Source organism: Asterias rubens, chromosome 1 (assembly GCF_902459465.1).
Source record: "Asterias rubens chromosome 1, eAstRub1.3, whole genome shotgun sequence".
NCBI classification, from domain to species: Eukaryota; Metazoa; Echinodermata; class Asteroidea; order Forcipulatida; family Asteriidae; genus Asterias; species Asterias rubens.
In genome coordinates, this window is record NC_047062.1 from 61,393 (window position 1) to 85,394 (window position 24,002).

A 24,002-nucleotide genomic window follows, 5' to 3' on the forward strand; every position below is an offset into this window, starting at 1 on the left:
TGTCCCAGTAGCTGGCTAGACGAGAACGGGGAACAAGGAGAATGTTGCTTGTGAATCTAAGACCTGGTCTTGTAGTATGGGGAGTCAACATGTTTTGAATGTAGAGTGGGGCTAAACCTTGGAGTGCCTTCAAAGTAAGAATGACTATTTTGAACTTGAGGCGTTGGTTGATCGGAAGCCAATGTAGATTATAAAGGATGGGAGTGATGTAGTCATGCATTTTGTTTCCAGTCAAGAGACGTGCTGCAGGGTTCTCAACAGATTGGAGACGTTGCAGTGTGCTCTGTGGAAGGCCAGCAAGCAGACTCTTACAGAAGTCCAGTTTGGAAGTGATAAACGCATGGATGAGCTGCTCTACTGCCTTCATGGAAAGTAGACGTCTGATCTTAGCGATGCGTCTGAAGTGTTTGTAGGAAGATTGGCAGACACGAGAATTTTTTTTTTCTAGGGTCATGCACTGGTCAAAGAGCATGCCGAGATTTCATACATGCCGAGATCTCTGTGCTGGGTGTGTCCAGGGTATCGCCAATCTGAATGTGTTGGATGGGAACTTTGTTGCGCAGTTGTGGAGAGGAGATGATTATGAACTTCGTTTTTAAAGGATTGAATTTGAGAAAGTTGCGAAGCATCCATCTTTAGAAGTCATGTAAGCAGTTGGTGAGTAACAAGAGGATGTTGTCATAATTACCTACCAAGTTGGGACTGAAAGTTGTGTACAATTGTGTGTCGTCAGCAAAGAAGTGTGATTGTAAATGATGTTTCCTTGCAATTTGACCAAGTGGCGATGTATATAGGGTGAAAAGAACGGGACCTAGGACAGAGCCCTGCGGGACTATACTTTGGCCTCCGGTGATGATTCCCCTTGAATTTGCACTAGTTGAGAACGGTTATGAAGGTAGGATTTGATCCAGTTTAAAGCTGTCCCCCCCAATACCAAAATTAGAATGCAGTCTTTGGATGAGAACATCGTGGTCAATTGTATCGAAGATTGTATTGCATAAGGAGATCACTCAGTACTCTTGACTCCTTAGTGTTTTTGTCCCAGTGATTGTTGATGATACAAAGAAAAATAATTGAGCTAAGATTGTTCCCCCAGGGACACCACTTACTTAAAGTAATCCAAGTGGAGAGGGTTTGTTTTGATTTGACTCTTTGCTTTCTACCAGAAATGAAGTCAACCAACCCCTGCACAATATTGGGCGGCATACCAATGCCCAACAGACTATTTTGTGCATGCTGAAGTTTTCTATTATCGGCTTCGTTCTCGATCATGAAACTTATTGATCAAATGCTACTGTACATCTAGAACTATAAGGTTGGCTCCGCTAAAGTCTCATTCCCCTATCGTCTTGAACCTCATGCGTGTAGGTCTAGAAGTAGCCCTTAACTGCTAGAATTTTATTCAAAAACATCTAGCCCTTTTTTTAAGGAAAAATCAAATGGTTTTTGAGAGTGAACTTTTCAGAATATCTTAGCGACCTTGACAACTTGCTCATGAAGGAGCCGAGCACACTACTTATAAATTTGTTTTCAACGTTATCGTATACCGGTGTCATGCATCTTGATTTACTTGCATCATTTGTTTTTTCTTGCACACATGCTTTGTACATGTAGCTCCAGTTAAACCAGGGTCCTTGGTTTTGCGCGTGGAGTTCATTCACACAACTTATGCACAGACTATGTTATTGTATTTTTCACTTGTGCATTTTTTGTCGCTGGTCTCAATCGTAGTCATAAAAAGACTAGGGACCTGTGCTTGTGCAGATCAGAGTTACATTTCACAAGAAGTGAAACACTGTTGTGTTCTTAGGACCATGGACCCCCTGCTTATTTCCTTCGTCAGAAAAGGGCTTTAGCCTTGGTGAAAGACCCTAGCTGGGTTAAAATGTCAAGTCATTAAAAAAATATGTATTTATCATACAGTTCATTTGCTCTCATTATTTAAAGGTATCTTCAAATATGAGGGAGGGATTTTCTTATGACAAATGATTTTGCTTGTTTGCTGTCAGTTTAATGTGTTGTTTCTTACCCTTGGTGTTTTCCTGCTGTGGTGCACCTCTATTGTTGTGAATTTGCCAGTTTCAAGGAGAGAGGTATACTCAAACTGTAGCCGATCATTCAGTAGGCTCCTCTGATGATCTTTATAAGCTACCAAAAGCTCATTGATCACAAGAGACAATGAGTTCTCAGCTCCAGCGTCCCAGTTCACCAGACTCTGAGGAGATGAGGGATTTTAAAATATTGGAAGAAGTCAGACATAAAAATAAATAATATTAGTATTATACGTATTATGTTTGTCAGAAAATAGAGTTAGCTGTTGCAACATGCTTACTAACCAAGGTGCATCTCATCTCCCTACCCCGTCCCCCAGACCCCCTAACTACTATGGGATATCTCCCTGTCACAGACAGGAAACATTAATTTAATACTGACTCAAAGATACATACATTCAAGAAAATCAAATAGTTAATCAATACTTATAGTAGTTTAGGATCACCCATCTAGGAAATCAAGGGCTACTTTAGGTGATCAGGCATTTGTATACGCCACTCCAAATCTTTGAATTGAATTAATAATAATAATAATAATAATAATAATAATAATAATAATAATAATAATAATAATAATAATAATAATAATAATATAATAATAATAATAATAATAATAATAATAATAATAATAATAATAATAATAATAATAATAATATAATAATAATAATAATAATAATATAATAATAATAATAATAATAATAATAATAATAATAATAATAATAATAATAATAATAATAATAATAATAATAATAATAATAATAATAATAATAATATAATAATAATAATAATAATAATAATAATAATAATAATAATAATAATAATAATAATAATAATAATAATAATAATAATAATAATAATAATAATAATAATAATAATAATAATAATAATAATAATAATAATAATAATAATAATAATAATAATAATAATAATAATAAAGGCAGCGCTTAATAATAATAATAATAATAAAGGCAGCGCTTTTGGGAACAGCGAGGATCCTGAGAAAGACCCTTGAGATCTAAGGCTACGGGACGTAGCCCGACTCGAGGAGTTACCGGCACAAAGGAAAATGAGATCTTTCTTTTGCATGCTGTGATAAAATGAAATAATAATAATAATAATAATAATAATAATAATAATAATAATAATAATAATAATAATAATAATAATAATAATAATAATAATCTAGATGAAATAGGGACAAATGTGAGGGTAGATCTATTACAAAAGGCAGCGCTTTTGGGAACAGCGAGGATCCTGAGAAAGACCCTTGAGATCTAAGGCTACGGGACGTAGCCCGGCTCGAGGAGTTACCGGCACAAAGGAAAATGAGATCTTTCTTTTGCATGCTGTGATAAAATGAAATAATAATAATAATAATAATAATAATAATAATAATAATAATAATAATAATAATAATAATAATAATAATAATAATAATAATAATAATAATAATAATAATAATAATAATAATAATAATAATAATAATAATAATAATAATAATAATAATAATAATAATAATAATAATAATAATAATAATAATAATAATAATAATAATAATAATAATAATAATAATAATAATAATAATAATAATAATAATAATAATAATAAAACCATTCTTATATAGCGCATATCATCGTGAGGTCCCTATGCGCTGTAAAAGGAAATCAACAATTATTGAACAAAGCAAACAGATATGTTTTTAACCGGGTTTTGAATTGTTCTGAATTGAATTGAATTGAAATGAATGGTTTATTCGTCAAGTATATAAAAATACATGAAATTAACAATCCTATTGTACAGCAACATAATATGAAATATTAAAATGTAAAATTGCACAAGTTATACCACAATACCACATAATTACCACATATAAAACAAAAACCTTAATTTAAGAAAAATCATTAAAATTTATATAAAAAACAAGCAAACAAAGAAACAAATGCTAAAACATGAAAAAGTAGTGGACCCCCTCCCCAAACTAAAAGAGGCCCGATTGCACAGGTTATGCCAGAAAATCAAATAAAACAATAATAAACAATTAAAAGACAGTACATAGGGCTGGATGCATTGTAGTTATCTAACAAAATCACAGTTAAAATTATGGATAGCAATAGGTAAAAATTAGTTCTTGAACCTGTTAGTCTTGAGGCTTAGTTGACGGATCCTACCAGATTTGTTGTGAACAATCAGTGGGTTAAGGGGATGTGTGTTGTCAGACAGAATACAGTGGAACTTACTCATAAGTCTATTCTTAACTAATTCCCGAAGACCGTCATTATCTGACCCAATAATCCTACTGGCTTGTTTGGTAATGCGAACTAGTTTTTGCCTATTAAAAACTAAAAAGGCATTACCAACCAAGTGATTGCACAAAAAGTCAACAAGGATAAAATAGTACTCTGATAAAATAGATTAAGAATCCGGGTGTTAACATTAAAATACTTCAGCTTCCTGACAAAGTATAAACGTTGATTAGCCTTCTTTTAGATTTTTGTGGTATTAGAGGTCCGTTCAGCTGATCATCAATTACAGTTCCCAGACACTTGTATTCCTTTACCACTTCAACAGACATGTCATTAATTTAACAGGTTGTACAGGTTGAATGTTTTTATTGATAGTTTAAAACCATTTCTTTTGTTTTATTTACGTTAAGAACTAAGTTATTTATTTCACACCAATCAACAAACTGATAAACTCCAGTCCTATACTCCGATTCATCATTGCCAGAAATTAATCCAGTCAAGGCTGTGTCATCTGCATATTTAATCACAATACAAGAACTACTTTGAACATTGAAGTCACTTGTGAACAATGAAAACAAAAGAGGTGATAACACACACCCCCTTAAGCACTGGAGTTTCACAGGGGTATGTGTTATCACCTCTTTTGGAACTCTCTGCCACTTAATCTTAGATCTTGTCTTTGTACCACAACATTCAAATCTCTTCTCAAACTTATCTTATGTCACAGGTTTTCAAGGACTAATTTTGTTGTGTCTGTTTTTCTTTTTCTTTTTTTCTTTTTTTTGGTTGGTTTTTACTGCCCCTTGAACACCCAGCAGGGTGGATACGTTCGCATTACAAGTCTTATTATTATTATTATTATTATTAATGGAAGCCACATTGGATGGACAGGTGCATCTCCCTACGCCCTCACCCTGCAATGGCAGCCACAATGGGCCGAATTCATAAAAAAGTAGCTATTGCTTTTTCTAGGCTTTTGCTTACATCTTTGTACATAAAAACTAAGCAGTTGCTCGCAAGCAAAAGCTTTAGTTAGTTTGAAGAAAAAGTAAAAGCTTATTTTTTTGCAAGCAAATGCCACCTTATTAGCAAGTGCCTAAATACGTATACATAACAACAACCTTTTGCTTGTGTTACTCAGCAATAGCTTGCAGAGTTGCAAGATCCTTACAGGGTAGTTTGACCTTTTGCTTTTTTGTGATTTTACAATTTACAGAGAAGATTTCATCGGCCTAAGGTGTACAAACCAAGAATTAATTGAGAAGAAATATTCAATCCACCCTATCATTAATTTTGTTTGTTTCGACAAACAAAATGTTTGATCTCCTTTTCTTATCAGTGCCTGTTGTCACATTCTTACTTTGCAGCCATAAAGTGTTCTTATTTTTGCTCTATATACAGCTGTGACAGAAACAGTTTTGTAAAAACATAATGCATAATGATAAAATAATAATCACAGTTGAGACTTGTTTTTCTAAATTGTAGTGATATAAACTAAATGCTTTGACTTGAAAAACTATTTTGGCTGATTTCTTTGCATTTTGGGAGTCAACTACCGCCCCCCCCCCCCACACACACACACACACACCCACACACGTAATTATAAGGGTTGTGTTTGGATTCCAAAAGATGATTGGAAACAGGAAATAAATATAAACAAAACCTTAATATTCTTTTATAAAAAACAGGCAGATTTCGACATCCGCGTTCTTGTTTAAAGAATGGTACGTACAGAGAAATTTTCAACACTTTCATGTTATTTGTAATCCCATGGTGGTTTATAGTTACAAGTTATAAAGTGATGCGACTGACTTTTTATTTTTGAGGAATGCAGATTTTTCTGCAATGATGAATGGGACTTTAATATCCAGTAAGATAGAATGACAAAACCAACAATACTTGATCAAATTATTTCTATAGAAAAGCTTGCAGTAACACCATGTAATAACAATCTCTAAATGAGTTGGGGTGGTTCTAAAAAGAACTGTTGGATTAACTCAACGTTTCGATCAGTATGCTCTGATCGTCTTCTGGAGAATGCTGGACTCTGATGCTGCATGCTGCTTAAGTACTGGGCGGTGGATCAGCGGTGATGCATGAAGGCGGGAAATAGAGGCGGGAAGTGAACTCGATGATGCGTGGTGAAACCTGTTGTGGAGCCTTGGGTGGTGTGTGGGGGGTGTGTGCTCACTGAACCGTGTCAGTAGGAACAAGCACAGGGGATAGTGAGGGTGTGGGGCCTAGGTGACTGAGGGTATAGATGACCCAAAGCAGTCTAATGGTTGGGGGCCTAGGGGGTGACCGTGGATATAGAAGATCCATTGGTCGGGAGAAGGGGGAGCCAGATGTCGCTGATGTGGAAGCCGATGTCTTGGGGTACGGTGTCATGCTTGTGGATCTCTATGGCCTCTCTGATGCGTCTAGGGTGCCACGCCTGGATTGGAGCGATGATTTCTGCTGCTTCCCAGTTCACTCGGTGGTCAGTGATGTGGGAATGCTTGACGATGGCGGATTTATCAAAGTCCCCCCTCCTTCCGTGTGCTCGGTGTTCCTTAAGTCTAGTGGGAAGGTTACGCCCGGTTTCCCCGACATAAACCTTACCACATTCGCATGGAATGCGATAGACTCCGGCACGGGTGGAGGGGTCCTTCTTGTCCTTGTGCGATTGGAGAGAGCCATGCAGCATGCATGCAGCATCAGAGTCCAGCATTCTCCAGAAGACGATCAGAGCATACAATGTACTGATCGAAACGTCGAGTTAATCCAACGGTTCTTTTCAGAACCACCCCAACTCATTTAGAGATTGTTATTACATGGTGTTACCGCAAGCTTTTCTATATCTTACTTCCATCATGCAAAGTTTCAAATCCTACAAATTATTTCTAACGCATACAGCTTTGTACAACTACTTTCATGTTGGCAACCTTCTTCAACATGTTGTTTGTCATCCCTGTGTTTCCTAGTGTTTGTAGCAATTGTTGCTTTGGCACCCTGAAGTGCCTTCTATTTCCTTCCTACTCGGTAGTGGAGATTTGTCTTATAGCACAGGATGTTTTTGGATGATTTTGACTAGACTTGTGGACAAGTCGTTAACTGCGAACTGCTGGTTGCCAACTTCTACTCCCCACTACTCTGGTTGCCGACTTCTACTCACCGCGTGGGACCATAAACGACTTGTCCACAAGTCTAGATTTTGACCAAAGCTACACTCTCCCTCTCTTGACAACCTTTTGACCACAACTCTATGCAGCCTTTACAAAACTGCTTTTATTAAGCTCCTAAATAACGCATGCTTCATCGCACATGAATAGCGCTTTATTAAGAACCTTCAATCGGTCGATCGCGCAATGAACATCTTTGCGCGATTGACCGATCGCGCTACAAGTATTTTTTCCCCTTAACAGCCGACCGCGCAGGAAAGGCTTTGCGCGATCTACCGATCGTGCAGGAATGGGTTTGCGCGATCGACCGATAGTGCATGAAAAGTTTTGCGCGATCAACCGATCGTGCAGGAAAAAGTTTGCGCGATCTACCGATCGTGCACGAATGTGTTTGCGCGATCGACCGATCTTGCAGGGATGGTTTCGCCCGTTCAACCGATTGTGCAGGTAAACCATTCCTTGGGGCGATTTCTCAAAGCAATAAAATTCATAGCAAGACAAATTTTCAGTATCACCATAGTGATTTATATTGTGACGTCACAATTTTGTTAGCAACTACGATTGATTTGCAGTTACGATCAATGTTACATCTTTGTGAATTCGGCCCCTGAACATCGGCTGATCGCGCCAAACAATTCCTGCACAATTGGCCGATCGCGCAAAACCATTCCTGCACAATTGGCCGCTCGTTCATAACCATTCCTGCACAATCGGCCAATCGCGCAAAACAACTCCTGCACAATCGGCCGATCGCGCCGAGCCATTCCCACTTGATCGATTGTTCGTTGCCGAATGTTGCGCGATCGACCGATTGTTGCGTGATCGACCGATTGTTGCGCGATCTACCGATTGTTGCGCGATCGACCGATTGCTGCGAGACCAATAGATATTTCAATAGCGCAGCGCGATCGGTCGATAGTGCAGCGCGATCGGTTGATCGCTCAGATTGACCGATAGCGCCCAACATATACATTTTTAATCAATTGCCTTTGCTTCAGCTTCTGCTGATGAACTATTGCTTTTGCTCGGTGCCTGTGCTTAAAAGCAATTGCTAGTTTTTACGAATTTGGCCCAATGGATGGGCAGGTGCATCTCCCTACCCCCTACCCCCAGGGTCCCAACTACTATAGGATCAACCAGCAATGGCAACCACAATGGATGGACAGGTGCTCAGTGCCTGTGCTTATAAACAATTGCTAGTTTTTTATGAATTCGGCCCAATGGATGGGCAGGTGCATCTCTTTAGTGCACTAATCTTCTGTATTCACTGTTCACCCTTCACACTTTGATGCTCAAGATACACAAAGCAGAACTTCAAATGATGGTAGACCTGTGCAGGTCTTTTGGGTAACAGCTGTGGTTGTGATTGGTAAAAGCATCGAGGGGCACAAGCATCGAAAATCAACATGGGCTTTAAGCTTGATCAAGGATGATGTTGATCAACATCCTCAGTTATTTTACTAACCTTTATGTCCTCTATATCAGGCATGAATCCGAAGTCATGGGAATTAAAGATGAAATCAGGAGGCTCTGATGGATGCATACTGTCCAGCATGACCTGCCCTGTAGTAGTAAACATTGAAATTAAAAAGGTTGCATACATGAAAGAAATAACAAGAACATCATTTAAATAATATAATAATAATGGTAAAAACTAGCGATGGAATGTTATATTAAGAGTGAATAGATCTGTTGCATAAGGCGGCACTGTTGGGAACAGCGAGGATCCTAAGAAAGACCCTCGACGTAGCCCGACTCAAGGAGTTACCAGCACAAATGAAAATATGATCTTTCTTTCATGTCTTTTGCATGCTGTGATAAGATGAAATAATAATATTAATAATAATATTAATAATAATAATATGCGGCGCTTTTGGGAACAGCGAGGATCCTGAAAAAGACCCTCGAGATCTAAGGCTACAGGACGTAGCCCGACTCAAGGAGTTACAGGCACAAATGAAAATATGACCTTTCTTTTGCATGCTGTGATAAGATGAAATAATGATATTAATAACAATATTAATAATAATAACAATATGCAGCGCTTTTGGGAACAACGACGATCCTGAAAAAGACCCTTGAGTGTAAGGCTACGGGACGTAGCCCTACTCAAGGAGGTACCGGCACAAATGAAAATATGATCTTTCTTTTGCATGCTGTGATAAGATGAAATAATAATAATAAAAATTCACCCTGCTGGGTGTTCAAGGCGCTGGGTGTATGAATTATTGGTCCTATTTTTGTAATGTCCCAAGTCTGGTCTCTTGTCACATAAGTAAATTAACAAATATTAAGAAATACCTTGGACAGTTTGCAGACTCTGATTTGTCAAAACTCGATCACGTGGGGATGTATTTACGTTTGATAAAGAAAGCTTTGCTCTGGAAGCTAGCGACCTAAAGCAGCTACATTTGCCCTATGCGCCGTATAGCATGCTGATCCTCTTAATTTCATTGGCACACTTTGCGCACATGTACGAGTTCATTGATGTAATGCATAAAGCGACACTGGACATTGGCGCACAAAGAACAGTTATTGTTGAATCAACTGCCTCCTTTGAGGGTGCTAAACAGACCATTATTTTACTGGTCACTGGTCCCAAAGCATCAGTAATGTCATTGATGCATGAAAGAGATCGGAGCCATCAAAAGCTTAATTATGGCACCTTAACATGGAATATCGCCAAGAGAAAAGTCACAAAATTTTGACAGTTTTAGCCTTTTGTTTAAAGGGCATTTATTTATGGAAATAACAGTGTGATGACCCAGTCTTCACTGCGTGGTAATGACTTTGGTTGGTGGCTGGCACTGCATGTTAACGGACCTCGCCGCCGCGCCAGCCACCAGCCCAGTTATTACTTTACATTGCCACACAGTGAGGACCTGGTCCGTAGTTGTTATTCCCTAATTCAATGCACCATTAAGTATAAAGGGACCAGATTTCTTCTTATTATCCCAGTTTACCCTACCATCTTTTTAAATGGTCTTTTACTCAGACCCTACTTGTACATTTTCCATATGGTGACCAAAATGTTAAAACAGGTGATCGTTGGATCCAAGTTATGGTCCAATAATGGGGGCTAGTATAGCCAATATCAATAGAATACTTACATATCAAAGTATTTCCAGCAAATGGAATCTGAATCTTGAAACGATCACAGCAATGTCTCTGTGTAATGGTATGTCTCCTTCAAAGAAAATCAGTTCAAAGTTGAAAACCATGGAAATGGTGTTGAGCACTAGTAATCATGCTAAACAATGGTACATGTAATGTACATACAGGTAAATATGTGTACACAAAGATTAAAACAGAAACCCTACTTTTTTCTCCTTTATTTTTACTGTTTTCATGCTAGTCAATTTTGATGGCAATTTTGACTAAAATGTACTTACATGTACATTGTACATAATAATAATAATAATAATAATTGTGGCTTCTGATTTAGCGCACCCATGTCTGTCACCCAGTGACACTCCTGGCGCTGTAACAAACAGTATTTCCTGCCACATGTGGGGCTACGTTTGAACTATGAGACCTAATTCTGAAGTTTTTAAAACTACATTGTACTCTGTCTTCATAACCGACCGGCTAAATTTGTTGTTATTAGTGTCTTAAAGCCAATGGACACTTTCGGTAAACAGTGTTGTCCACGGCCCACACTTTGTGTATCACAACTTATATATAAAACAACAAACCTGTGAAAATTTAGGCTCAATTGGTCATCGGAGTCGGGAGAAAATAACGGGAAAACCCACCCTTGTTCCGCAAGGTTTGCCGTCTCATGACATGTGTTTACTATTAATCCGTAATTCTCGTTGTTGAGAATTGATAATTGTTTTAATGTTTTCTCAAAAAGTAAAGCATTTCATGGAATAATTTTTCAAGAGAAGTCTTTTACCACTACCTTCTGTAAACCCTGTAAGTTATTTGTAAATCGGTGAACTTTTTTGTTGTTTCTATTCCGAAAGTGTATAATGGCTTTAATATTCCACATTTGGAGCAAAACAAATCTTGCTCTGGAAAAAAAAAAATCTTGCTCCGGGAAAAAAACCCAACATTTTTTAACAGAAATTTATTTAATATATATTTGGTTTGCGGTAACACAATGTGTGTATCTACTTGCCAGGTAGAGTTTGTTCTTAGAGAACTGTCTTGCTTTATTCTACTACCGCGGAGTAGATTGTTCGTGTGTTCTGGAGACTTCTCAGTTCTGAAAAGAACTGTCCTGCTTATTAACTATTACAGTTCTTGAGTATAAACTTTTAAATTATCAACTTCAGGTTTGAACGGAAAGGCATAAGGCCATTTTCACAATCAGTGGTGTAACTTTGTTTCCAAGGGTCCAAAATTTCAAACCTATTAAATTTAACTGCTTTCATTATACAAATCTTAGTTGAGAAATGTATTTTAGGAAATCAATGGTTTTGGAGCTTGTTTCATCCATTATATTTACCAAAAATGATGGTAAACTTGATTTGATGCCTGAAATTTGACAAAAATAGCACTTTTTGTGTTAAGATTTATTATTACACTAAATGTCTGCATATTAAATTTAGGCAAGTTTTATTGTAAAGTATAAGTAAAAGCTCCAAACTAAAAACCAGAAATCCTCAAACTGAAGCACATTTTTTTCAAGAAATAATATTGAATCCCATTTTAATGTAAAAATCAGGATTTGTCACACAATTTTTAAGTTTATAACACTTTCCCAGGATAGTGGCCGAGTCTTGTGCCCTGTACAAACAGTGTTCACTATAGCCAACATACCTGAAAACATGAAAAACCCATGAACTGTCCAAGTGTTGGAACTTTTCTAATTCAGTGTTTCAGAGGTTACTGTTAACAATTGCTATATGTTTCGGAGGTTACATAAGTGTTAACATACATCTGACAAGAATTAAGGAATCACTACACAGAACAAGGTATTTTCAAGAGTCAAACATGTTATAATTCCTTCAAAGGGGCAATAAAACATTTGCATTGTTTCAACTATGGTGCTTTTGCCGTATACTTTAGCATCAAACAAATGTTGGCAGTATTAATAAAGTAAACAAATGATGCGGAAGTTTTACATAGTTTTTTTTAATTCTGAAGAACCTCATAATGGAGACACTCAGTATATTTGAAGAAAATGGTCTTGAATATATATTTCTGCTTTCTAAAGCAGTGTTTCTGAGATTAGAGTTAACAACGGCTATATGTTTCGGAGGTTAAATAATTGTTAACTCACCTCCGACAAGAGTTAAAGAATATCAACACAGGACAAAGTTTTTGCATGAGTTGAACATGTTATTATTCCATCAAAGGGGCAATAACAAACTTGTACTGTTTCAACTCTGGTGCTTTTGCATTTTACTTAAGCATCAACAAATGTTGGCAATATTAATAAACCACAACACAAAGTTAACAAATGTAGAAAAACAGATTTGTCTTGAAAGCAAGCCCGGCACCGTCGAAGAATTTCAGAGGGTCGATAACTTGATGAAAACAGTTCTAGGATGTGTAAGCAAGCAGGGTACAAAGTTGGATTTCTGATAAAATCTTTGCAATGATCTGCTCTCTTTTTTCCATTTTTGCAGTACATTTCAGAGTGTAAGAATTTCATGCAAGTACTTCTACGGAAGAACGATGCTAGTGCACTTTTCTGGGATTGCTTTCAAGACAAATCTGTTTTTATTGTTGATTAAAATTGGTTATACGTGTAGTTTAATATCACAAATGTTATTACCAACTAAATTTAAAACGTATTATCATGGACTATACATTTGGCACGCATATGTCCCGCAAGTTTGGCTTTTTGAATTATGCCTCTGTGATTTGGGACATTTCATTGTCTCCCTAATGTCACAGTTCCTGTTTGAGGCAAAATTTACCATCGCAATCAATGTTAATCAATTCCTCATGTTCCAATACATGTACACTGAAATTTATGGAGGTACATGTAGAATAAAAGAAAATTGGGTTTAAGGGTTATTAAAGTTTGTAAAACTCCTAAAGGTAAATACCCTTTCAAGTAATTTTGATGATTTATGTTTGATGTTAGATTTGATTAGCACTTATTATTGTTACTGAGCCTTTGAAGTAACAATAACAATAACACTTCATGTACTCTGCTAACTTTTTGTTGAACAAAACACTTCACATTGTTGTACATCCTACATACATGTAGGTGTTGGACCCTTCAAAACTTGGGGAAAAAACGATTGATTCATTGTAGAGGTATTTCAGAGGTACATGTATGTTAACATTTATGTAACCTCCGCAACATACAGCAGCTGTTGACAGTTGCCTCCAAAACACTGCTATAGAAACCAGAAATATATATTCAAGACCATTTTCTTCAACTAAACTGAGTGTCTCCATCATTAGGTTTCTTCGGAAGTGAATAAAATCACATGTAAAAAGACATTTGCTAACTTTATGTTGTGATTTATTAATATTGCCAACATTTGTTTGATGCTTAATTAAAATACAAAAGCACCAGAGTTGAAACAATACAAGTTTTTTATTGCCCCTTTGATGAAATAATATTAATAACATGTTCAACTCATGCAAATACTTCGTCTGTGCCTTCACAACACTACATGTAGTCTCCCCATCTGACTCGCCTTTGCCATGCTCTGACCCATAATAGTACCTCTGAACAGGAAACCCCAAATCTTCCTTGGCAAAACTAACATCTGCAAATGCAGCAGCTTTCTTGTACTGGCAGCAACATCCATCGTTAACTTGGATTTAGAGTTTTGTGTCTAGTCCTCTGAAAACAGGACCTCCTACGATCATCTCGTGCACGCAACGCCTGTAGACCTTATGCATTGACGTCACCCAGCCAACATCTTATTAGAGGAAAAACGGTGACGAAACAATCGAGACGCACGGATTTGTAGTACGCGTGGCGCACAGTATTGGCCAATGAACAACATCCTTTTGACCTCTAGGTGAGGGCACCCTACTGTAATGACGTCATGTGCATAAGGTCCACAGACATAAAGAACCTATAGACGGACAGCACCTATGGAAATCAACGTCCAGATACCGTAATTGTGACGGCACCAGACTATACCCCAAACCGTGGGCAAAATCTGTGAAAACACACACCAAAACACGTGTTTTAAAGCATGGGGCGAGTGAAGAGATGACGACAGAAAATGTGTGTTTTTAGGGTAAACAAATCACCAAAGTCTAAGAAACAATGTAAGATCATTAGCTAGCTACCTTTTCTGCCGTTAGTTGTTTGCTGTTTCTCCTCCTCTTTCTGAACTTTCTCCAAAACGTTGAAAGTAGAAGAATTTTATAAAAAAAATATGTTCGTCACACACTTTCCGACCAAAAGGCGCGTCGGTGCGTGTTTTGCGCCGGGCGCTGATGACGCGTACCGCATAGACTTACGTGCTACTGACACGCGATTGTTTGGTGTGCATTCGACGCGAGCATACGCAACACGGTCATAGTATATAGAAGAGTTTGCGGTAACACCATGTAATAACCATCTCTAAATGAGTTGGGGTGGTTCTGAAAAGAATCGTTTGATTAACTCGACGTTTCGATCAGTATGCTCTGATCGTCTTCTGGAGAATACGGTCATAGTATGAACTTGCGTTTCAAAGCGAGTTTAGACTGGATTTCCCGGGAAAAAAGTTGTAAACATGACATTTTAACGCCCAACATTTGCAAACAGTCATATATGGTTTATTTATGAAGTGTTGTCTTACAGATTGAGGCTACAATCTCGCATCGGGTCATAATGTCATGCAAATTTATTAAATATAATTAAGACGGTGTGGCCACTGCCTCAAGGTTATACCAAAACAGGTACTAAAAGCAGCGGGTAGCGCGTTAACTTCCGCCCACGGTTTGAGAAAGTACAAAATTACAGTTTGGCGTCCCCTACTGTCCGTCTATAGGTTCTTTATGTCTTAGTCTGGTTCCCAGACCCAAAAATATCCGACTAGGCTCTGTTGAATTTAGGGTCCGGTATCACCCAAAATCACGTGACCAAAAAGGAGGAATTCCTCCTTTTTCGAAGTTATCCGAACGTGTTGTTGTCAACATTCAGACAGTATCGTTGATGCTCGGTATGGAATCATAATGTCAGTCCTGTCGGCCGTAGATCCAGGAGTTTTTATGCCAGCTATTGTTATTTAAAGCCAATGCAGGCGCTGCGCCTAAATAAAGCGTTTGCAAAGCGATGCGACAAATTCAAAATATATAAACCTGGGAAATCGCTCCGGGATCTGGTAAGTTTTTGTCCTTTTTCTTCAAAAATATTGTTTCAAAGGTGTTTTGACTTGAGTGTTCATTAGATATTGATTTTTGAAAGTGGTAAAAATAGGACAAATCTTGTGACTAGCTGTCGAAATTAAGTGTGTTGAACCAGATTGTCATTAATTGCCGATCAAAATAATCTCGTAACCCTCCGGCCTGGTTGGCGGACGTCGGGAGGAGGGTTGCGTTATCATTATTATTATTATTATTATTTATTCGACCAATACAAGGTACAACAAACAAGTTACAATATATAGCACACAGAACATTAACAGGAAAAAATAAATTATAAAAAAGCAAGAAATAAGGAAAATAAATACAGAATTAAATAAAAGTTATCGCAACTAGTGCAGACATGGGAACCCTGGAAATGACCCCCGACCCTGACAAGTTGCGTCATGCTCTATTTGGCTTTTTATGCCAAGCTAATGGGTTATGAACTTATGTGATGTCAAAAAAGTGTGATTTAGTTTTCAGAATACATACCCAGTTTTTGGTTCTAGTACATGCAACGGTCCTCCACAAACACCGACATTATTTTCTCTCAGTAACGCGCCCACATATTTCCCTACCTGAGGATCCAAAAAGTCTAAAATATCGGTGTAACTGACAGTAGCCGCCATGACAAAACCAAAAAGAGCTTCCTTAATCCCTGAATGGGGGCGGCCATTTGTAAATATAAAATATAAAAGTTTACATAATTTTTTACTACATACTTAGTTAATTTTATTCAATTTGATAGCACAATAAATTACATTTAGTATGTTAAGTATAATTATGATGCTAAAAACATTAAAAAACACTTAATGTTTTTTACTTTTACATAAACGTATTAAAAATCATTGTGAAAAAGGCTATTTGTATTTAGTGTGGTAACTGGCAGTTTGGAGTGTATGAAGTATAAAAACTGATATGGGTACCATACTTTATCAAACTTGTGCAGGCATCAACATAATAAAAACAACAACAAAAATATTTTGATTTGTTGTTCTTGTTCTGTTGTTACTTTATTACTTGCCTAGCCTGCCATTTATTGGCGCGGGGATGGTACTGACCGTACACCCCATGGAATGTATAGTCAATCTTATTCTTAGCAGCATAGATAAAAAGAAGTGATCATGATGACTGGTGTAATGCAAAATTTGTTCCTTGCTGATCTGCTGATTTTTTTTCTGTCGTGGAATTCAGAGATATCTGGCATCAAGACTGAGAAGAGTGAGACTGAGGAGATTATTAACAGTAACACCGGCAGGTTTGAAAAACTAACTTTAGTAGTAGGTTTCTGAGAACATAAAGTTATGTTTACAGAGGGCCCAATTTAAATTAAACGGTGTCACTATTTACCGGAAAACACCAGAAAATACAGGAAAACACCGGAAAACTACCGGAAAACTACCGGAGAACACTGGAAAACACCGGAAAACTACCGGAAAACTACCGGTAAACACCGGAAAATACCGGAAAACACCAGAAAACTACCGGAAAACACCAGAAATTACCGTTATTATTATTATTATTATTATTATTATAGGATTTGAGGCATTGCATGGTGAGGTATCAATGTATATTTGGTTTGGGAAAAATTTTACGTCGTCGCCACCAACTTCCGGCCCTTTTTTTTTTTTTTTTTTTTTTTTTTTTTTTTTTTATGCACCTGAGGAGGTTTTCAATCGATTGGGCTAGGATGAAAAAGTGGTTTTTATAGGGGATCGGTTAAAAAAAAAAAGAAAAAAAAAAAGTAAAAACCTATAAAATTTATGTAAAAAAACACCCCGTGATTTGTCTACTACAGGTCCCGTTTCTCCCTTCTCTCCTCGATCCTGCCTTCTCTCTCATCCAGTCTCCATGTATCTCTATCTGGTGTCTATGCTGGAAGAAATGGATAGTTAGTAATCATTGAAATAATGTAATGCAGTACTGGGAGTCGAACCTGTAAAGCAGAGTTAACAAGTTATTATACATTCAATAGTCCATAGCCTAACCCACCGGGCTACGAGGCGTTGATACCAAATTTAGTTGTCTGTCCTAGATGTGTTTGCCATTACCTGGGTCAATAAAGGTCATAATGAATATGTAATTTTAATGAATATTAAAATAAGCTGTGATTGTCCAGTGCTTTGCATAAGTTGAATATTCATACCGTCCTGAATGACGAACTCCTTCACACATCAGTCACGTGAAAGGTTATTTTGGATTGTTCCACTAGTATGAGTCCCGAGGGGAGTTCCACCGAGGACGCACGTAATCACCAAGAGTAATTATTTAGAAAGTCTCCCAATTGTTCTTTTGGGCTATATAAGGAAGCTCTTGAAGTCTTGAAGTCATCTTGTCATGCTTTCTAAGTTGAACCATGAATACCTTTTGGAATGCTGAGAGATTGTTTGAGACTGTTGCCACGCCGGATGCTGCAATTGCGTTCTGCAAAGAACGTGGACTAATTGCCGACGCCCCCGATTGCCGGTACTGCCGCCACCCGTTGACATGGTCCGTGAAGACGGACCATGCCGACGGGTTCTCGTGGCGGTGCACACATCGGGGGTGCCGGAAGCGGTCTCGCAATTGCAGCATCCGTCATGGCAGCTGGTTTAGCCACAGCAAGATGTCACTGAAAAAATCCTCAAGCTCACCTACTACTGGGCGGCACGAGCGACAACCTCTGCGGCAATTAGAGAAACATCAGTCCACGAAGGTGAACAAACCAGTAGTAAAACTGTCGTGGACTGGTTCACTTTTTGCCGCGAGGTTTGTCTTCGTGTCGTTGAGGAACGGTGCAGCAAGGGGATTGGTGGGCCGGGCATGACGGTCGAAATCGACGAGTCAAAATTCGGTCGCCGGAAATACAACCGAGGTCGTTTGGTCGAGGGTAAGTGGGTGTTAGGCGGCATTTGCCGTGAGACGAAGGAAATTTTCCTGATTGAGGTGCCAAAGCGGGATTCAGCGACCCTTATTCCTTTAATTAAGGAATAATGTGGCCGCTGGATCCACAATCATATCGGACTGTTGGAAAGCATATGATTGCCTCAGTCAGGAAAATTTTACTCATCTCACGGTAAATCACTCCTTAAATTTCGTTGATCCCACCACTGGCGCTCATACTCAAAATATTCAGTGGTGGCAGATCAAGAGGAGTCTGCCGAGCACCCATGCTACCAGCTCTACCGACGGCTTCGGTTTCCGGTTGGCCGAATACATGTGGCGCCGTCAGAATGCCCTGGTCGACCACTTCGACCAAATCCTCAGTGACATCTTGCTGTTGTATAAACCACCGAAACGTTTTTGAATTGGACCGTCCCCGACAACTCTCACGACTACCCTAATTTAAGGCACTGCTCCGCAGAAACGCCAGACAAATAAATCCAAAGATAGAATCATAGTTAACCAACCAACACATTACCGTTTATTAATTTAAATAACTTCCAAGAAAAACGTCCCATACAAATATTCGATTAATAATGCAACATGATCCCTTACCTAAAACATACTCAAAAGCAACTGGTGACCCCAAGTTCAAATAAGGCAAAATGTCCATATCATCCAACTGCAATTTAAAGGGATTATTATACATTACATGGATGTTGGACTTCATTTCCCCTTATTTTTGCTGGGTGGCTAAAATAAGAGATGACTCAATACCCCCGCCGTACAGGCCCGTAGACTAGTTCAACCTGCTTATTATGCAAGGACGGTCAGTGTATTGAAACCATAACAGCCTATTCTTATAACATAACATTACCTTCATAAACGCACGTGGTTATTTTGTGGTTTGTTCGAATTTCCCTCCGTCCTCCCTCCCTCCCCTCCTCCCTTCCCAAAATAATTTCAGTGTACCCATTTCAGAAATGAATCAGTCCTAGCGATTTTTTCCTTTGCGCATGGACGCTGACCGACTGATTGGAGCGTTGAACAACAACACTCACACACACAAACAGCATAAACATGGCGGAGTTCGATGTCACTGGGAGTCGAAAACGGCCCAATTTTGACCTTTGTTTACAAACTGTTTCGTTATTTTTCTCTCTTTTTTTTCTGGATGTATATATGCGGTAACCCTTCTTCTCAGGTGAGAAAAAAATTCAGTGGTTTTGGAGTTAATTAACGGCGGATAAATTGGTGGCGATGTCCGGAAGATTATCCGTATGTATTGGAAAAGTTTCCGTATGGCGGCACCACTTTTTCATTCGAAATAAAATAATATAGCATCTAATTTACCTGATTGATATATCCCTTTTTGTAAAAATGAGTGAAAAAGTGGTGGCGCCATACGGAAAGTTATCCCTCACGAAGATTATTTTCGTTCGAACGCAGATTTGTTTCAATTTTTTTTCATACCTATGTCCCTTTAAAAGCTCCGTATTTAACGTTGGTTGAATAGGAAATGTATTTACTGGGTGCACCCATATAGACCGCGCCACTGTTGGCAATGCTTCATCAGGGTACGCACGCAGGCACGTCTCTTTTCGTTCGAACGAAGATTATGTTTGTTCGAACGCAGATTACTCTTCGTTCGAACGAAGATTGTTTTCATTAGAAACAGATTTGTTTCAATTTGTTCTCACCTATGTCCCTTTAAAAGCTCTGTAATTAGCAAACTCTGTCGCGGCTGTGAAAATGGCTGACTTGATAAACATTTTTGGGCTGTTTAACTTTTAAATAAGTGAGCCCTAGCCAACCTTGAAATATTTAAATTATTACGAGAGATAGAGATAGCCTGTTATATTATTTCTTATACAATCGCGAAAGTGATTAGCAACTTCATTTTATGAATGTAAAACAATTGCTGCTAAAAATCGACATGTTACCAATATTCTCTGTTCTCTATGAACGTACACAAAAAGTAATGCCGACGCAACTTCTTACATTTAAAGTTGTACGTTTTTTTATAAACTCCACTGAAAATAGAGACAGATAAAGGAAGGACTGTGATAAGTTTAATTATTCCTCCCTCAGTTCTTCGTATACGTATTCCTGTGTTTAGCTACGCCCGCTGGCTGCTCTGTCGTGTTTCGGCGCTGTTATTCAGGTATTTTCCGGTATTTCCCGGTAGTTTTCCGGTATTTTCCGGTAATTTATGGTGTTTTCCAGTAGCTTCCGGTATTTTCTGGTGTTTTCCGGTAGTTTTCCGGTAGTTTTCTGTTGTTTTCCGGTGTTTTCCGGTAGTTTTCCGGTATTTTCCGGTATTTTCTGGTGTTTTCCGGTAAATAGTGACACCCCAATTTAAATGTCATCATGACTCATGGATGGCTCTGCTTACGCCTTACGACGGTGATCACTGCGTTCATACGAAATAGTTGCGATAAACGTAACCCTCCTCCCGCCCGACGACGAAGCCGTCATGGAGCCGTCGGGAGGAGGGTTGACTTGGGACCGAGTTGACTTGGGACCGAGTTGACTGGGACCAAGTTGACTTGGGACCGAGTTGACTCACAAGCATACTGTACACCTACAGCTTTCCACAACCTACTCAACATACATGTACATTCATAATGCTTGTATTTCCTTTTTGTTGAGTGAAATTAAAAAACATCGTCAAAAAATACAATTAATAATTGAGAACATGACTCTTGATGCCTACTTGCATCTGATGGCCTCCTTGAACTGCTCCAAGGTGGGCAGCTTGATGATGTCTTGAGGAAGCTCATCCCAGTCTTTTATGGTGCGAGGAAAGAGGCTGTATTTGTATGAGTCTGATGATGTTCTTAGTCTTGTAAATTTCAGGCGATGTTGGCTTCTGGTTGCTCTGGCTTTACGTACGAGAGGAATAGCTATCTGATGGTTGAGGATATTGTACATCATGACTAGACATGATTGTGTTGTATTTACCTGAGTCTTCAAGGAAACGGATAACAGGAAAATAGACTGCACGTAGTTGGTTGCTTCTCATGGCTTTTGTTCTGGCTGGCTACTGTTGTACCCACTAGTGAATGGCGTCTGTACCTGCGGATGGATGTGTGGTCCCGGGGCTACTACTGTGTGCTTCTGTTCTAATTGGGCATTGTAGTGTTGGCCCGGGGCTATGAATGGCTTTTGTTCTGGCTGGCTACTGTTGTACCCACTAGCCCCTAGTCCTGATTGTTCGCTCTTTGTATTATGGAGGATATGGGCAGGAATAGGAGGGGCTTTGTCGCCAATTACCATTAGGGCTGCATCGATTGTTGCGTCCCCCGTTAGATTTGCTGTTGGGGTGAACGCTGGGTTTTGTGTTTTGGATTCAGAATACTGCTTTTGCTGTGCACATGGCCTCCATTTTATTTTCAAAATGCTCATTTTTTGCTTGAAGTTCATGCAAAGTTTTTGTTACTTGTTGCGTGTTTGCTTCCACTACCTTTATTAACATTGTCATTTGATTTGCCAAAAGAGTGATTGGGTTGGCCGCAGGTTCAGTGGGGGCAGGGTCATTGCTATTTTCCGCAATTTTGGAGTATTCAAGAATAAGTAGTCCCTTTTCTGCTAGTTCATGTAGTTTGGATTGAAGTGTAGGGGTATCGTGGAAATCATCGATAGTTACATTCCCTTTTTCTGCTAGGGTGGATGTTATAATTTGAGCGTATTTGATCCCAATTCCCGGTAGGGTTGCAAGTTCTTTGGTCGAGGCTTTATTGAGGTTAATTGCCATGTTTATCAGGGATCTCTACAAATTAATGCTTACAAAACTACTTAGAAGCTGTTGTTTTTAGGCTGCAATTACAGCAATATTTGTCACTTTATACTGTCAATGCCCCTGTTGGAAATGACGCCCAACAGTTTGACCTGAATGACAGTACGTCGCAATTTGGCGGCTTGAAATTTTCTTGGACTTGTTTTGTCCAAAAAAGAAAACGGTTTTGCTCAATAAAACCAATAAAGGCGCTGCATGGCTTATTGATATAGTACAACAGCTCCTATAATAAATGTTACACTACTGTACGTAAAGTATAATAGCAATTACTCAAGTATGAAAATGAACATGTAAAAAAAAAAAACTAGGAATAAGAGGCTGCTATTTAGGCTTAAATCAGAAAGCGTCGTTTCAAAGGTGACGCTTTCGGTAAGGTGTGAGAACGTTTGTGAATAATTGATTCTCTTTTTTTCTTTTTTTTTTAGGCCGATAAAATGTTCCTATAGTGACCAGAATAAATTATTATAAAATTTCTCAGCGGATTGATTTCTCAACGGACGCAGAGAAATATATTATCTTAAAACTCTAAACGTATTTCTTTCTCAATGGACGCAGAGCTAGAAATCAAATAATATAAAATTAGGATGTCCTAATAAGTTTAATACTCGTCGCCAATGTTGTATTTACCTGAGTCTTCAAGGAAACGGATAACAGGAAAATAGACTGCACACAGTTGGTTGCTTCTCAAGACTGACAAGCAAACCACTTGGCAGCCCGGAAGGCGCCCAGTGGCACGCTCCAGTGGTTTAATGAATATGCATGACTATATTATGCAAGTATACTACAAATAGGAGACTTTCCAACGCTAGGCGGCAGCAGACATACCGGGTAAATTTCCATTGTTTACGTAGTTCTGAACATGTGCATAATTCTGAGAACAATGGATTTACCCGGTAAGTCTGCTGCCCTCTATCGTCCCAGAAAGTCTCCCATTGTAATCGTCATTCTTGAAGTGTTGGGAGACCGATGTCCAATCTCATAGCTGTGACGCTGTCTTCTCTGTTGTAGTTCCCAGTGATAAAGCGTATCCCCCTCCTCTGAACTTTCTCAAGGCTGTCAATTTGATTTTGCCCGTACGGATTCAATATTGCTGCCCCGTATTCCAGTTGTGACCTGGCAAGTGTTGTGTATGCCTGTTTCTTGATGGAGGGAGGACATAAGCTAAGATTTTGTCTAATGAATGCAAGGGTTCTGTTTGCTTGAGGTTGTGATTGCTTTGATGTGGGATTTCCAGTCAAGTTTTTCATGGATCTCCAACCCAAGGTACAGTAGGACTGGCTTGAGACCGCTGCAAGTGCCTCATCTCCCATGATGTAGTTTTGGATGATGGGCTTCTGTTTGCGATGAATTCTCATGGTGTAGCGCTTCGTCACATTAAATACAAATGTACCATCTGCCAGGTCTTAGTCCAGTTGTGCAGCTTTTTGAGATCTTCTTGTAGAACCTTGGTATCCTTCATTGTGTTGGTTTCACGAAACAGGAGGCAATCATCTGCAAAGAGCTTGATGGTTGAGCTGATGTTCTCGCCAATTGATGTAGAGTAAAAACATCAATGGCCCAAGTGGTACACCAGAATCGACATAAATAATAATAATAATAGTGGCAATTTATAATGCGCCATGTCTGT

At 38.6% G+C, this 24,002-nt stretch overlaps 2 protein-coding genes across 3 annotated transcripts in view; one reads left to right on the plus strand and one right to left on the minus strand.

Moving 5' to 3' along the window:
* The window catches only part of LOC117305893 (BRISC and BRCA1-A complex member 2-like), a 31,545-nt gene extending 15,169 nt beyond the window's left edge, over positions 1 to 16,376 (minus strand). Inside the window, exons 1-4 of the mRNA XM_033790806.1 lie at positions 16,207 to 16,376; positions 10,566 to 10,642; positions 8,921 to 9,018; positions 2,030 to 2,215 (exon numbers count right to left, since the gene is read on the minus strand). Of these exons, the coding sequence (XP_033646697.1) occupies positions 2,030 to 2,215; positions 8,921 to 9,018; positions 10,566 to 10,642; positions 16,207 to 16,343 (498 nt within the window). The 5' untranslated portion in view covers positions 16,344 to 16,376. The remainder of the gene's footprint in view (positions 1 to 2,029; positions 2,216 to 8,920; positions 9,019 to 10,565; positions 10,643 to 16,206) is intronic.
* Positions 16,377 to 16,667: 291 nt separating this feature from the next.
* LOC117289600 (protein DEFECTIVE IN EXINE FORMATION 1-like) overlaps positions 16,668 to 24,002 on the plus strand; it is a 57,487-nt gene continuing 50,152 nt past the window's right edge. For both annotated transcript variants that reach the window (XM_033770803.1, XM_033770811.1), the window contains exon 1: positions 16,668 to 16,972. In XM_033770803.1, coding sequence (XP_033626694.1) covers positions 16,839 to 16,972 — 134 coding nt within the window. In that variant the 5' untranslated portion in view covers positions 16,668 to 16,838. The remainder of the gene's footprint in view (positions 16,973 to 24,002) is intronic.